Below are 14,810 nucleotides of genomic sequence, written 5' to 3' on the forward strand. Positions count from 1 at the left end.
TTTGTGTGGGCCTAAGGCAGCAGGTGAAACAGACTGACTGTTTGTGTGGGCCTAAGGCAGCAGGTCAAACAGACTGTGTGTGTGGGCCTAAGGCAGCAGGTGAAACAGACTGTGTGTGTGGGCCTAAGGCAGCAGGTCAAACAGACTGTGTGTGTGGGCCTAAGGCAGCAGGTCAAACAGACTGTTTGTGTGGGTCTAAGGCAGCAGGTCAAACAGACTGTGTGTGTGGGCCTAAGGCAGCAGGTCAAACAGACTGTTTGTGTGGGCCTAAGGCAGCAGGTGAAACAGACTGTGTGTGGGCCTAAGGCAGCAGGTGAAACAGACTGTGTGTGTGTGTGGGCCTAAGGCAGCAGGTGAAACAGACTGACTGTTTGTGTGGGCCTAAGGCAGCAGGTGAAACAGACTGACTGTTTGTGTGGGCCTAAGGCAGCAGGTCAAACAGACTGTGTGTGTGGGCCTAAGGCAGCAGGTGAAACAGACTGACTATTTGTGTGGGCCTAAGGCAGCAGGTGAAACAGACTGTTTGTGTGGGCCTAAGGCAGCAGGTGAAACAGACTGTGGTGTGGGCCTAAGGCAGCAGGTGAAACAGACTGTGTGTGTGGGCCTAAGGCAGCAGGTCAAACAGACTGTTTGTGTGGGTCTAAGGCAGCAGGTCAAACAGACTGTGTGTGTGGGCCTAAGGCAGCAGGTCAAACAGACTGTTTGTGTGGGCCTAAGGCAGCAGGTGAAACAGACTGTGTGTGGGCCTAAGGCAGCAGGTGAAACAGACTGTGTGTGTGTGGGCCTAAGGCAGCAGGTGAAACAGACTGACTGTTTGTGTGGGCCTAAGGCAGCAGGTGAAACAGACTGACTGTTTGTGTGGGCCTAAGGCAGCAGGTCAAACAGACTGTGTGTGTGGGCCTAAGGCAGCAGGTGAAACAGACTGACTATTTGTGTGGGCCTAAGGCAGCAGGTGAAACAGACTGTTTGTGTGGGCCTAAGGCAGCAGGTGAAACAGACTGTGTGTGTGGGCCTAAGGCAGCAGGTGAAACAGACTGTGTGTGTGGGCCTAAGGCAGCAGGTCAAACAGACTGTTTGTGTGGGTCTAAGGCAGCAGGTCAAACAGACTGTGTGTGTGGGCCTAAGGCAGCAGGTCAAACAGACTGACTATTTGTGTGGGCCTAAGGCAGCAGGTGAAACAGACTGTTTGTGTGGGCCTAAGGCAGCAGGTGAAACAGACTGTGTGTGTGGGCCTAAGGCAGCAGGTGAAACAGACTGTGTGTGTGGGCCTAAGGCAGCAGGTCAAACAGACAGACTGTTTGTGTGGGCCTAAGGCAGCAGGTCAAACAGACTGTTTGTGTGGGCCTAAGGCAGCAGGTCAAACAGACTGTGTGTGTGGGCCTAAGGCAGCAGGTGAAACAGACTGTTTGTGTGGGCCTAAGGCAGCAGGTGAAACAGACTGTGTGTGTGGGCCTAAGGCAGCAGGTGAAACAGACTGTGTGTGTGGGCCTAAGGCAGCAGGTGAAGCCTTTGCAGGAGCGCTGGTGCATTCCTCTCAGTTTCTCTCCACTCTCCATGTCTTTACTTTGGCCAACGCAGCGGGCTGATTGTTTTCCAGGACAGACATAAATATGGAAAGACGTGCTTTTCTCTCCTTTATCAATCTGCTTTTAGCAGGTTTGAGTGTTTTCAGGAATGAGACTGTGTGAAGCCAAACAACTCAGGACGGCTTTCCCTGCATCTGAAAGAATGTATTCCTGTTTTTATGACTCAGTATTCACTCTAATAATAAACACCGCTGCTGTCTTTCATTCATGTGCACCTGCACATGAGCTCTGGCCTTTCAACAAACACATTCCAATAAACATATCAGCATTATCATACAGCAGTCATGTGGTATCTTTTAGCCAATTTTCTATAAATTGCTATGAATGTAAGCTTTGAATTTATTTTTTTGAAGTTTAGATTTTGGAAGACATGTTCAGAAAGGTATAATTTGGCTTTCATTGATTTTATTACAATATGATGATCACTTCCACAATAAATCTGTAAATAAGGATCTAATGTGGACAAACATTATATATATATATATATATGTATATATATATATATATATATATATATATATATATGTGCACTGCAAAATTGTATATAAGTAAAATAAAAGAGTAAATGAGAAGAATTTGTGTATTTTCCACAGTTAATGAAACCCAACTATGACTGTGAAAAGAAAGAAAGAAAGAAAGAAAGAAAGAAAGAAAGAAAGAAAGAAAGAGAAAGAAGCTAACTTGCCGTACACTGATTTCCAGTATAAATATCTGACTGTACAGCCACAGTTCAAAGGTGACTCAAACCTGTGTATAAATCTGCAGTGTGGACCATGGAGCCTGAATCTTCTTTCTTTTCTGTGCAGGACCAAACTTTACAGACACACAAACAGTCGTGTGTAAAAAGTTAAACCCACCAAACGTGTCCCTTTAAGACGCGTCCCTTTAAGACTCTATTGGACATCATGTGCTTTGAGGCGGGGCCGACAGGAGGGGCTGGCAGGGCGGCGTTGGCCGACAGGGCCGTTCTCCACCTTATCTAAATGTGCGGTGAGGCGCTCATTTCACCAGCCAATGGAGTTGGACGTCTAAGGTTCCATATAATTCAGCCATAAACCAAAAGTAAACAAATCTAATAAAAACGCTGGTTTAACGGAATAAAGTTCACAAGTGGGAAAAGTCTGAAAGGCTGGATAAAGGTGAGCGGGTTTTCTGTCAGGTCAGCTGTCTGGGACCATGTGACGGTCTGGAAGGTCTCTATTATCTGTGCAGTGCCCCCCCCCCCCCCCCCCCCCCCCCCCCACAAAAAAAAAAAAAAAAAAAATCCCCATCAGCCCTTGTACAGTCAAAACACCCCCCCCCACACCCCACCCCTCAGCCCCCCCCACACACAGACATGTGTAAGTGAAAGATAGAAGGAAAATAAATAGACGGACATGCATTTCCTGCCAGGGAGCCACTCTGCAGCTCCGACTGTTTGTTTTGACATTCATTAAGTTATCATTTCCAGGCGGCCGACCAGCCAGGAACCTCCAAGACTGAGGTTCACCGCCTCCGGTCGGGTCCTGTTTGTGGACGGACGCCTCAGCTCCACACACACACACACACACACACACACACACACGGCCATTATAATCCATCGCTTAAAATAAGGACAACAGCGTTCTAATTCTAACACCAATGTTTGTCCTCTGCTCAGAAAAGTCGTCTTTTTAAGCCAACGGTGGCGAGTTGGAGACAAATATATATAAAAATATATAATCTATCCACAGAACGGCTTTTATTACTGTTACACTGTAAGCCTGGAATATGTATTCACTAAAATGCTGTAATTACAATTACTTAAATTATTTAAGTTTTATTCCATTACTATAAAATGTTCAGTATATTTAAATCACTCAGTTTTCGTCAGGACCACACCTTTTTATCCGTGCATTGCATTGTGGGTATTGGGCATGTTGCTGTAAATGTGTTCTTTTTCTGTGCAGGGGTTCAGTGGGGTTGTGCTGTTAGTGTTGATTTGGACTGAATGTGTGTATGCTAATGTTTATTGTCCTTTTTGTGTTTGTTTTTGTATTTTTGTAGAGCTGCACCATGAGTCAGAGCCGGAGGAAGAACAATAGATTTACTGTTCAGCTAAAACTTGTCTAGTTTGATAAAAATTCTAATGCTTTGCCAAATTCAAAGCACTTCCTATACTGGTGAATTACACTGAGTTAACTTCCTGCCTAACTCTTATCCACGCTACAATATATTAAGTTAAATAATTATACAAAGCCATTCCTGTTGCAAAAGATTTTAATTTAAATCAACTTGGAATTGAGTAAAATAAACTGATGACATTCAGTCTAATGATTATACAAAGCACTTGACATCGTAACAAATTTTCAGTTAAATTAACTTGGCATTTAGTGTGTTGGACTTAAAATAGTAATTCCATTCAAATCAAGCATTTAAGTTTAATACACTCAAATTTTCATTGCTCATTAATTTTTTAAGGCAACGAGTTACCTCAGATTTTTTAAGTAAACTCAATTTATCCGGTCTTACAGTGTTAAAACCCTCTGGTATCCCATCCACCAAGGCCCTTACTAAGCACCAAGTGTGCCTTTTTGGCACATTTGTGGAATAATGTAAAAAAAAATTTCATACAGTTTGTTTTTAATTCTTTTACACTTTTTTCTATTTCATCAACTTGAGCCATAAATAAAAATACCAAATACTCAATGATTGTCACATTTTTTAACCCTTTAAATGCCGTGTTTGTAATGTAAACAAACCATTTTTTGGATGCAAAAAATACAAAAAATTATTTTTTTTCAATATACTACATAAAAAGTGGATCACATATGATTTGATTTTTTCATCCTGGCATATGTCAGTGATTAACAGCAACATTGGTTAATTTGCATTATTATTTTTGGCGCTAGGTCAAATGTTCAAAAATACTAGCATCTGTCACCAAGTGTGCCAAAAAGGCACACCTATAAATCAAACTATTAAATATTATATATTGATTTATTTTTCTGCTCTAATTTGATTTTATTTTTGTACATCCAGGTCAGCCCTAATCATACAGATCAAATGTTAGAAATAAACAGTGGTTTCCAGCTGTTATTTTCCACCTGTATAAAGTGCAGTGGAACAGCGTCCTGGTCCAGGTGAACCCAACACAAACCCTAAAGGTCCTGCTTCCTTTTTCCTGTCGTCATCTGCATACGAAGCGTGTCATTCGCTGTAGGTTTCACCACTTTGTTCCACGTCTTTCGGTACGGCTGTTTCCCTTTTTTTTTCGGCAGTGACACTTGAGCAGGATCCACATGATGGGAGCGCCTGCAGATATTTGGGCTGGTCCGGCTCCGATCGCTCCTAATGAATTTGGAGGAGAGGTGGCCCAGGTTTTCAACACAGAAAAAAAAAACAGCTGCAGGGTGAAAGTCAGCAGGCGATAAGAGAGGAAGAAAACAGCAAAAGACGCACTGATACAGACGGAAAAACAGAAATATTAGTGTGGAAAGATTTATTACATTTGATCAGTCAGTGTTTTCTACGGAGGCACCAGGACCATCCATCCATCTGTGCATCAGACACAGATAAGTCTATATCCACATATTCTAACTGTTTAAGTCATCCACTATATGGACAAAAGTCTGTGGACACGTTGAATCCAGGTGTTTCTTTTCTAACAGGGGTCTGGGATCCAAAACAATAATGACTAATGTCAGAATATAGTTTTATATTATGGGATAAACATCCTATTGATTATTAATATTGATGTTTGTGTGTCCGATCCTCATGAACAGGACATCTGACAGCTGGAGACATGATGTGTCCACATATTTATGTCCATATAGTTTAGAAACATCAATATTTCCTTAAAGTTTAATGGTAGATTTTTCTTCCTCAGTGAGATGTGAAGAAAGTAAAATTATTATTTATAGTCAGAGCAGGAAAAATATTATAGAAATTTGGAGGAGGAACATTAAAATCAGAATCATGGATACAAAAAAAAGACCAAAAAAAAAATCAATGTTGAGAGAAATTAATTAAAAACCATCTCTGAGTCATTTTGGAAACAAAGATAACAATTTAAACTAAACTAAACAATACACTGATATTCATCCCATAATATATGGGATGAATAATAATAATATATGGGATGAATATCATTACATTGGTTAGTCTGAGTTAAACTGTTATCTTTGTTTCCTGTTCATGAGGATCGGACACAGAAACATAAATATTAATAATCAATATGATATTTATCCCATAATATAAAACTATATTCTGACATTAGTCCTTATTGTTTTGGATCCCACACCCCTGATAGAAAAGAAACACCTGGATTCAACGTGTCCACAGACTTTTGTCCATTTGTGGATGACTTAGACCATTATGCTATGAGGATAATATATTAGCGTCTACAGATTTATTCCAACAGATAAATCAGTTTTTTCTGTGCAGGTCCAGGCTGATCCGTCCGTCTGTGCATCAGTAACAGACTAATAGAAAGTCTTTGTGTGTGTCCTCTCAGTCGGTGAAGGGTTTGTTTTTTTTGTTTTTTTTTTGTTTTTTTTTAGGGTTTGGGTTTTACTTGCCCCTCTTCTTACCCCCTCCCCAGCCGACACTCAGCTGGACGGGGTTGTCTCGGAAGGAGATGCGCTCCTTTTTATTTGGACCAGACGGGACTCGTTTAGCAGATGGAATGTCTTTCCCTGAAAACAAAGATATAAAATATCATCAGATCAGCCTCTTATCGAAATCAGCTATTGTCGACAACAGAACTGTGCAGCAGGTCATTTATGTGAATGAATGAATGAATGAATGAATTTATTTTTGGTTTCACATCAATCATTGTACTCAGTACATTAATCATAATAAACAGAAAAACAAAAAAATGAATAGGCTAGAAGCAACAGCTTATTTTTTTGCCTATCCTTTTCAACTCATACACTGCTTACATCAACTTAAATGTGTACAGCATTGAGAATTCACACCATAATAATAATAATTAAAAAACAACAAAAAAAAACCAGCAAAAACATATCTACCATCTCAATTCAATATGTCTGAATAATTTTAAACTTAAGGTACTTTTTTTTTTAAACTTCGCCAAAGGAATGGATAACTTAAATGCATCATAAGGGTTAGGTAATAAGAAAAAGATGACAATATCAGAAACAATCGCCCAGTCTCAAACATTTAGATGTGCAATGTATATTTATGGATCTATTTAATGTACACTCAGAAAACAGTCCGATTATATCAGGTTGGAATCAAAGGATATATTCATTATTCACTATTTCAAAAAAATAAAAGAAAAATATCACTTGACTGTTGAATTAGGATAAAGATGATCAAATTTTAACTGTTACAACCTTTAATTATTAAATTAGAATGGTCCCAATAGCAATTAGCAAAAAAAAAAATCTTGAAATGTTCCATCTCCAGTGGTGGAAATGCATTAAGATCCTTTACATAATTAAAAGTATTAAAAAAAAAAAAAAAAAAAAAAAAAACACTATGAAAGTTCACGTAAAACTTCTGCATTCATACCATTATTTAACCTCCTGAGACCCAGCTATAGACAAGACTTTCACAGTTTTATAGAAAAAAAAAACAAACTAAAAAACTGTCCACCACAAAGGACATTCCATAAAAAAACAAGTGTTCAGAGATCGCAAACCTCTGCCAAGCACCTGAACAGTGTGCATGTGTGGATCAACTATTTCTCTTTAAACTGTGGATGTGCAAAACAAATTTCATAAGGATATTTCATTAATTGCATTTTTTATGATTTTTTGAAAATGGTGCATAAAAAATAACAAAAGTCAACAGAGCGTAACGGAAGAGAAACGGAGCAGAACGATATTTTGTACAAAGTTGAAGCTTGGTACCAGTCATGTGTCTGTCCAATTAGATTCAATTCACATCAATATTTGTTGAGTTCTAATTTTAAATGTGTGGTAAATGGGATTTTCAGTATTAAATGTAAACGTTCACAGAGTCCACATTCCACAGTGGATGTGGACAATTTTGTGCCAGATACAAGATATTGTTCTAAGCTACAGGTGGATCCAATTGGAGGCTAATCGGAGTCATTTTGAATTTTTTAGGAATTTTGGAAAATTGCTCAATGATGACAGATGGAAAATTGTAGATGTTGTGACCTTGCTGTGACCTTGAACTTTGGCCTACTGGGACCAAAATGTAATGGGTTGGTCCCAGGGCCTAGGCCTATCTGTGGGGAAGATTTGGGAAGGATTGTTGGAAGAGTTTTCCTGTAAAGTTGCTAACAAACAAACAAACAAACAAAGCAAAGTGATCACAATAAAAAAAAATAAAAAAAAAAAAGCATCTGAAAAAACCGTTGCATCATGATGTTTCCAATACAGGCCATGATTGAATTCAAAAAAGCCTGAGCTTGTCCTTTCTGGGTCTGTGGGGTTTAGTAACTTTGACTGAATGTCTTCGATGGACTTCACAGGAGTTTATATTCATGTTGATGGGATTCATGTCACACGTCTAGTTTGAGTCATCTCTGTATTTTGTCACACTTTTACTCATGTGTTGACATCTGGAAAGTCTGTTAGTGCATTTTCAGTTTTTAAAGCAGTTCACTGTTTTGGGATGTTCTTAAGTCCAGTATTTTTTATATTTTTTGTGCTGTATTTTGGTACTCTTTCAAAACTGACACGGTTCATGTCCAGGGGTTTATACTAATAAATATTATAATATCCTAATGATAAACGGTCTGTCATGTAGGGTATGTTGTGATGAAAACAATGATGCGGGAAAAAAAATAAAGGTTAAGTATGAAAATGTGCAGTAAAATAATGCATGTCAGTGTTTTATTATTAAATATGATTTAAATTCATTTTACTTGTACTTTATTGGTGTACATGAACTCATCTGAACTACTTTATAACATTTCATAGTTGAATCCACAGGAATGCATTACGTCCCATAAGACCACCTCATGTTTGTACGTGGTGCTGTTGTGGAGTCGTGGTCATCTCTAAAAAGGCAACGTTTCATTTACAGCAGCAGGAAAACGCAGCTTTCCGTGTGTTTTTAGAGTTTAGTTCTTTATATCACAAAGGGGAGAATTTGAAGGGGTAACTAATGTTGAAAATGTTGAAAAATGATGAAAAACTGTGATCTGAAAGGTAAATAAAGCTGGAATAAAGTAAAGGGTACAATATTTTCCTCTGAGATGCAATGAAGTAAAAGGATAAACCAGTCTAAAATGAAAGGATGTGAGCTGTAATTTCCAGTATGTAGTGCTTGTAAATCTGTGCAGTCCTGTTATGTTTTTTTTTTTTTTTTTCAGTACTGTTGGTGTTCCTGGGTCTGTTAGCCTCAAAGCATGAGTGTCCAAGTCATCCACAAATGGACAAAAGTATGTGGACACGTTGAATTCAGGTGTTTCTTTTCTAACAGGGGTCTGGGATCCAAAACAGTAATGACTCATGTCAGAATATGGTTTTATATTATGAATAAATATCATTGCATTGGTTAGTTTGGGTTAAATTGTTATCTTTGTTTCCAAAATGTCTCAGAGATGGTTTTTAATTAATTTCTCTCAACACTGATTTTTTCTTTTTTTTTTTTTTTTTTAGTAAATATTTCTGATTTTAAATGTCCCCTGTCCTCTAAATTTCTAAAATATACTGTGTTTCCTGCTCTGACTGCAAATAATAATTTTACTTTCTTCACATCTGACTGAGGACAAAAAATCTACCATTAAACTAATAAAGGAAATATTGATGTTTCTAAACTCTATGGACATAAATATGTGGACACATCATGTCTCCAGCTGTCAGATGTCCTGTTCATGAGGATCGGAACAGAAACATAAATATTAATAATCAATATGATATTTATCCCATAATATAAAACTATATTCTGACATTAGTCCTTATTGTTTTGGATCCCAAACCCCTGTTAGAAAAGAAACACCTGGATTCAACGTGTCCACAGACTTTTGTCCATATAGTGGCTCATAATATGTTAAAATGAGACTATAAAGGTTTATATACATTAAAACCTGACTGTATATGTTTCTGTACGTTAAAACCTGACTGTAAATGTTTCTATACATTAAAATGTGAGTGTAAATATTTCTTTGTGTTAAAATGTGAGTGTAAATGTTTCGATACATTGAAACCTGACTGTAAATGTTTCTATACGTTAAAATGTGACAGCAAATATTTCTATACATTGAAACCTGACTGTAAATGTTTATATACGTTAAAACCTGACCATAAATTTTTCTATACATTAAAATGTGAGTGTAAATATTTCTAAATGTTAAAATGTGACTGTAAATGTTTCTATATGTTAAACTGTAACTGTTTCTATATGTTAAACTGTAACTGTAAATGTTTCTATATGTTAAAATGTGACAGTAAATGTTTCCAAATGTTTCTATACGTTAAAACCTGACTGTAAATGTTTCTATACGTTAAACTGTAACTGTAAATGTTTCTATATGTTGAAACGTGACAGTAATTGTTTCCAAACATTAAAATGTGACTGTAAATGTGTCTATATGTTAAAACCTGACAGTAAATGTTTCTATACATTAAAATGTGAGTGTAAATATTTCTATACGTTAAAATCTGACTGTAAATGTTTCTATACGTTAAACTGTAACTGTAAATGTTTCTATACGTTAAAACCTGACTGTAACTGTTTCTATATGTTAAACTGTAACTGTAAATGTTTCTATACGTTAAAACCTGACTGTAAATGTTTCTATATGTTGAAACGTGACAGCAATTGTTTCCAAACATTAAAATGTGACTGTAAATGTTTCTATACGTTAAAACCTGACTGTAAATGTTTCTATATGTTAAACTGTAACTGTAAATGTTTCTATACGTTAAAACCTGACTGTAACTGTTTCTATATGTTAAACTGTAACTGTAAATGTTTCTATACGTTAAAACCTGACTGTAAATGTTTCTATATGTTAAACTGTAACTGTAAATGTTTCTATACGTTAAAACCTGACTGTAAATGTTTCTATATGTTAAACTGTAACTGTAAATGTTTCTATACGTTAAAACCTGACTGTAAATGTTTCTATACGTTGTTAACTCTCTCTGTGTTCTACGTCGGAGGCCCTTTTTTTAAAATTTTTTTTCTTCCATTTCACCTGGGGATCGGTCCAAAGCTTTCCAAACATGCAGAACAAAGGCGCTGCTTCTATGAGGCGTGATGCGTTCCACGTGTAGAACCCGGGACGGTGATCCCCACACAGGGAGCCGAACAGTGGGGGGGTGGGGGCCCTGGAGGGAGTGGGGGGGCTGGGACACATCACAGGTACTCATATCTGCACAGCTGGCACACTGTCTAGAATATCCACGCACCACCCATGAAAGTGAAGCAGGACCTAAACGCACCTATCCGGTTTTGGGTTCAGCGCCGGTGGAACTGTGAGCTTGTCCTCCCCTCAGAGTTTGTGTGATATAAAGATCCACCACAGTCTGCTGTGTTTATTTTCACATACTTAGGTCTGGCTTTAGCGGCTGAATTCAGTTTATTAAAAGACTTTTGTTCAATTATCTGTCCGAAATGAAAACCAGAACCTGCAACTCTGACGCATGTGTTGCTAATTTTAATGCAGTCATGCTATTAAACGTAGGCAGATAAACAAACGGCCACACATTTGAGCCAACCGCTGTGACCAAACAAATTGTTTTCCTTCGTTTTCCTCCTATTAGGGCCGAACAGCGGGCCAAATTGTGAGAGCAGATATGCAACTTAAGTGGTTTCCTCTGCACACCGAGTGAAAATATTTTGTGAGTCTGCGTTTTATGGCACAGTCCCAGCGAGTGGGGAGGATCAGATTCCAAAAGGTTATAGAGTATTTATGTAGTTTTTACTGCTGCGGCAAAGGAAGTCAACCCTCGCACTTTAATGTTTGTGTGCAAATTCAGAGGCAACGTTTTGATTAGAGCTGAAACGATTCATTGATTAATCGTAGGGGTGTTAGAAAATATCGGCTCTGCAATATATTGCGATATTTCATGTCACAATACTGTATGGATATTAAAAAGTACTGTATGGATATTTTAAAGTATTTACTCAAATGCAGACATTGTGGAGGTTCATTTTTGTTTTTTGTTTTTCTTTATTGTTTATGTCTTATTTATAACTATTTAACACTCTTGTACTGAATAATGTTAGTTCCTTTGTTGGGATTGCACAAAAATCCTGTTCTGATGTTAGTTCTGAACTAATAGAATGTGAGCATTTGAACAGGCTCTTAAACTGTAATGTCTGTAAAACAGAATTTAATCTGTCTTGGTGGAGGTCTGTGCTCTCCGAGTGCTTTTCTTGTCTAGTTTTCTCTGTGTTTGAGTGAAAAAAATCAAATTCCATAATGAAAATGTTTACATCTACGAACCGTACTTGAACATAACATGAACAAATATGAACCTGAAAATTTTTAAGACAAATCAGTGCAATTTGAACAATATTACGCCTTAGTTTATCATTTATACATATGCATCACAACTTACAGATCACAGTGGATCTACAAATACACACAACATTTAGTAAGAGGCAGAATATTGGTACAATTCCACATCCTTCTCTTAAGAAATTTCAGGTTATTGACAGTTTTTGCAAAAGGATAGTCAGTAAATGTAAACATTTTTGTGTAATTTTACTTTTTTTGTTACACAACAAAGAGAAAAAAATTGTAGTTTTCATTATTTATAGGTTATTCTGATAGTATTTTACAGGTCTGACCCACTTGACATTGAACTGACCTAAAATGATTCTAACATCCTTGATTGTTTATTTCTTCAGTGTAATTTCTGCATTTCACAAATTCATCCCAGGGGCCTGGTTTGACCCTTTGGCGGGCCGGATTTGGCCCCCAGGCCGCATGTTTGACACCTGTGATGTAGACGTTCATAAAAGCTCAGAGTAAATTCAAAGGTTACAACATAAAAACAGACTAAGTTGAGGAAAAAGTGACTTTTTCTGCCAAATCTATCATTAACTATTCAAGCTGCAGCTGTAGTTTTAATGAAGTTTGTTCTTTTGAGTCACTCTTAAATCTTCTTTCCAAGTTTATGAAATATGTAATTGTCTTTTTACAAATCCACTTGCCTTACACATACATTCATGCTACAAATTGCTCTGGATCAGTGGTGTTTTCATGGGTGCAGACAACGGGCCTTTCTTCCCCCTACCCATAATCCTGAGGGGAACAACAGTGCGCTTGCTTAGCACAACAACACCGGCCTCTGCCTCTGCTGCTGCTGCACCTCGTGGATGTCATTTTAAAATCATCATCGGAATCCAATTTGTCCTCGTTAAGGTGGACAGGGTCCTCCTTGACGGGGATTCCTGGGTCGGTTTAATGTGGTCATCTGCCGTCCGTCTGCTGTCAGTGGCATCTTTGTCACTCCAGCTCCTGAGCCCCAGTGCTTCTGACAGAAGACCCAGTCATTCTTCACTGAAAGGACTGGACTTTTTTTTTTTTTTTTTCTGCTTGTTTCCTGTCAGAGGGAGACATTCATGGTGCTGTGTCCCCGGCCCGACCTCGGCGACCCCCCCACCCCACCGCCCACCCCCCCCAGCAGCAGAATAAGCAGTGGCCTTTAGCTGGCCCAGTGCACTCAGGTCTGCATGTCCAAAAACCCATGAGCGCAGGTTTGCAAACACAGAAACATCTGTACACATGTACACGCAGCAGTGGTGGAAGCGCTCAGATCTGTTACTTCAATAACAACATTAATAACACACTGTCAAAATATTCCACGACAAGTTACAGGTCAGAATTTAAAATCTTAAGGCAGGGGCGTCAAACTCATTCTAGTTCTGGGGACACATGCAGCTAAATTTGATCTGCAGTGGGCCCAACCAGTAAAATAATAAAATAATAATATAGAAATAATGTCAACTCCAAACTTTTCTCTGTTTTAGAGTGAAAAAAGTAAATTTACATTATGAAAAGGTTTACATCTACAAACTAACCTTTCAAAAGATGTGAATAACATGAACAAACTGAAAAAATAAGTGTAATTTTAACAATATTCTGCCTCAGTTTATCATTTCCACATGTACATTATAACTTACAGATCACAGTCGATCTACAAATACACAAAATATTTAAATAACAGGCAGAATATTATTAAAATTGCACTTACTTCTCTTAAAACATTTCAGGCTGTTCATGTTTGTTCAGATTATTCACATTTTTTGCGAAATTATATTTGTAAATGTAAATATTTTCATGTATTTACACTAAAACAAACACAAAAAATTGGCGTTGTCATTATTTCTATGTTATTATGATAGTATTTTACTGGTCCTGCCCACTGGAGATTGAATTGGTCTGAATGTGGAACCTGAACTAAAAGGATTGTTCATATCTTAGTATAATTTTTGCATTTCACAAATTCATCCCAAGGGCCGGACTGGACCCTTTGGCGGGCCCAATTTGGCCCCCAGGCCGCATGTTTGACACCTGTGTTTTAAGGTTTTTATCTGGAAAATCTACTGGTAGAGCTCCAACCATTAATCATCACTTTAACTGTCCTGCTGCTGCATACTGTGTAATTTTGTACATATTAACAACTTATTTTATTATTCTTTTTCTTTTTTTTTTGCATATTTTATAGTAGCTTTTATTCTATCTTATTTACCTTTCATATATTTTATTTCATATATTGTCCTTTTATCTTTCGCATGCTACAAAAACTGAGACCTGGATAACTATATTTCGTTTTATCATGTACTATTGATTGATTGATTGAACAATAAAGCTGAGTCTCACTCCACTACTGAACAAGAAAAGCACTCGGAGAGCACAGACCTCCGCCAAAACAGATCTGCCCCCCACCCCACCGTCACCACCAAAAGTTAATCCTTTGTTCCTTGTGCCAGTATCATTTCTTGAAAATTTCATGAAAATTCGTCCATAACTTTTTGAGTTATCTTGCTAACAAACAAATACACACGCATACATGCAAACACTCAAAGCAAAGTGATCACAGTACCTTCTGGTGGAGGTAATTAATGGACAACTACTTTGCTAACTCACTCATCAATCACTAACACTGTTTTATAATCTCTTAGAAAACTTCTGCTTCAGACATTAAATGAGCTAAATCTTATACACTTTAATAAGACGAATCAGAAAACACATTAAAAAAGTGCTGATTTAGTTCATGTTTTCAGTATATATGATGGTGTGTTGTTGCATTCACATTTTATTAATTTACAAATCATTTAAAATACGTATGCAACTTGTATTCA

At 37.6% G+C, this 14,810-nt stretch overlaps 1 protein-coding gene across 1 annotated transcript in view; it reads right to left on the reverse strand.

The window, feature by feature from the left end:
* Window positions 1-4,709: 4,709 nt before the first annotated feature.
* lrriq1 (leucine-rich repeats and IQ motif containing 1) overlaps window positions 4,710-14,810 on the reverse strand; it is a 125,017-nt gene continuing 114,916 nt past the window's right edge. Inside the window, exons 24-25 of the mRNA XM_030135645.1 lie at window positions 6,137-6,241; window positions 4,710-4,895 (exon numbers count right to left, since the gene is read on the reverse strand). Of these exons, the coding sequence (XP_029991505.1) occupies window positions 4,771-4,895; window positions 6,137-6,241 (230 nt within the window). The 3' untranslated portion in view covers window positions 4,710-4,770. The remainder of the gene's footprint in view (window positions 4,896-6,136; window positions 6,242-14,810) is intronic.

The sequence above is a fragment of the Sphaeramia orbicularis genome, chromosome 6 (assembly GCF_902148855.1).
Source record: "Sphaeramia orbicularis chromosome 6, fSphaOr1.1, whole genome shotgun sequence".
NCBI classification, from domain to species: Eukaryota; Metazoa; Chordata; class Actinopteri; order Kurtiformes; family Apogonidae; genus Sphaeramia; species Sphaeramia orbicularis.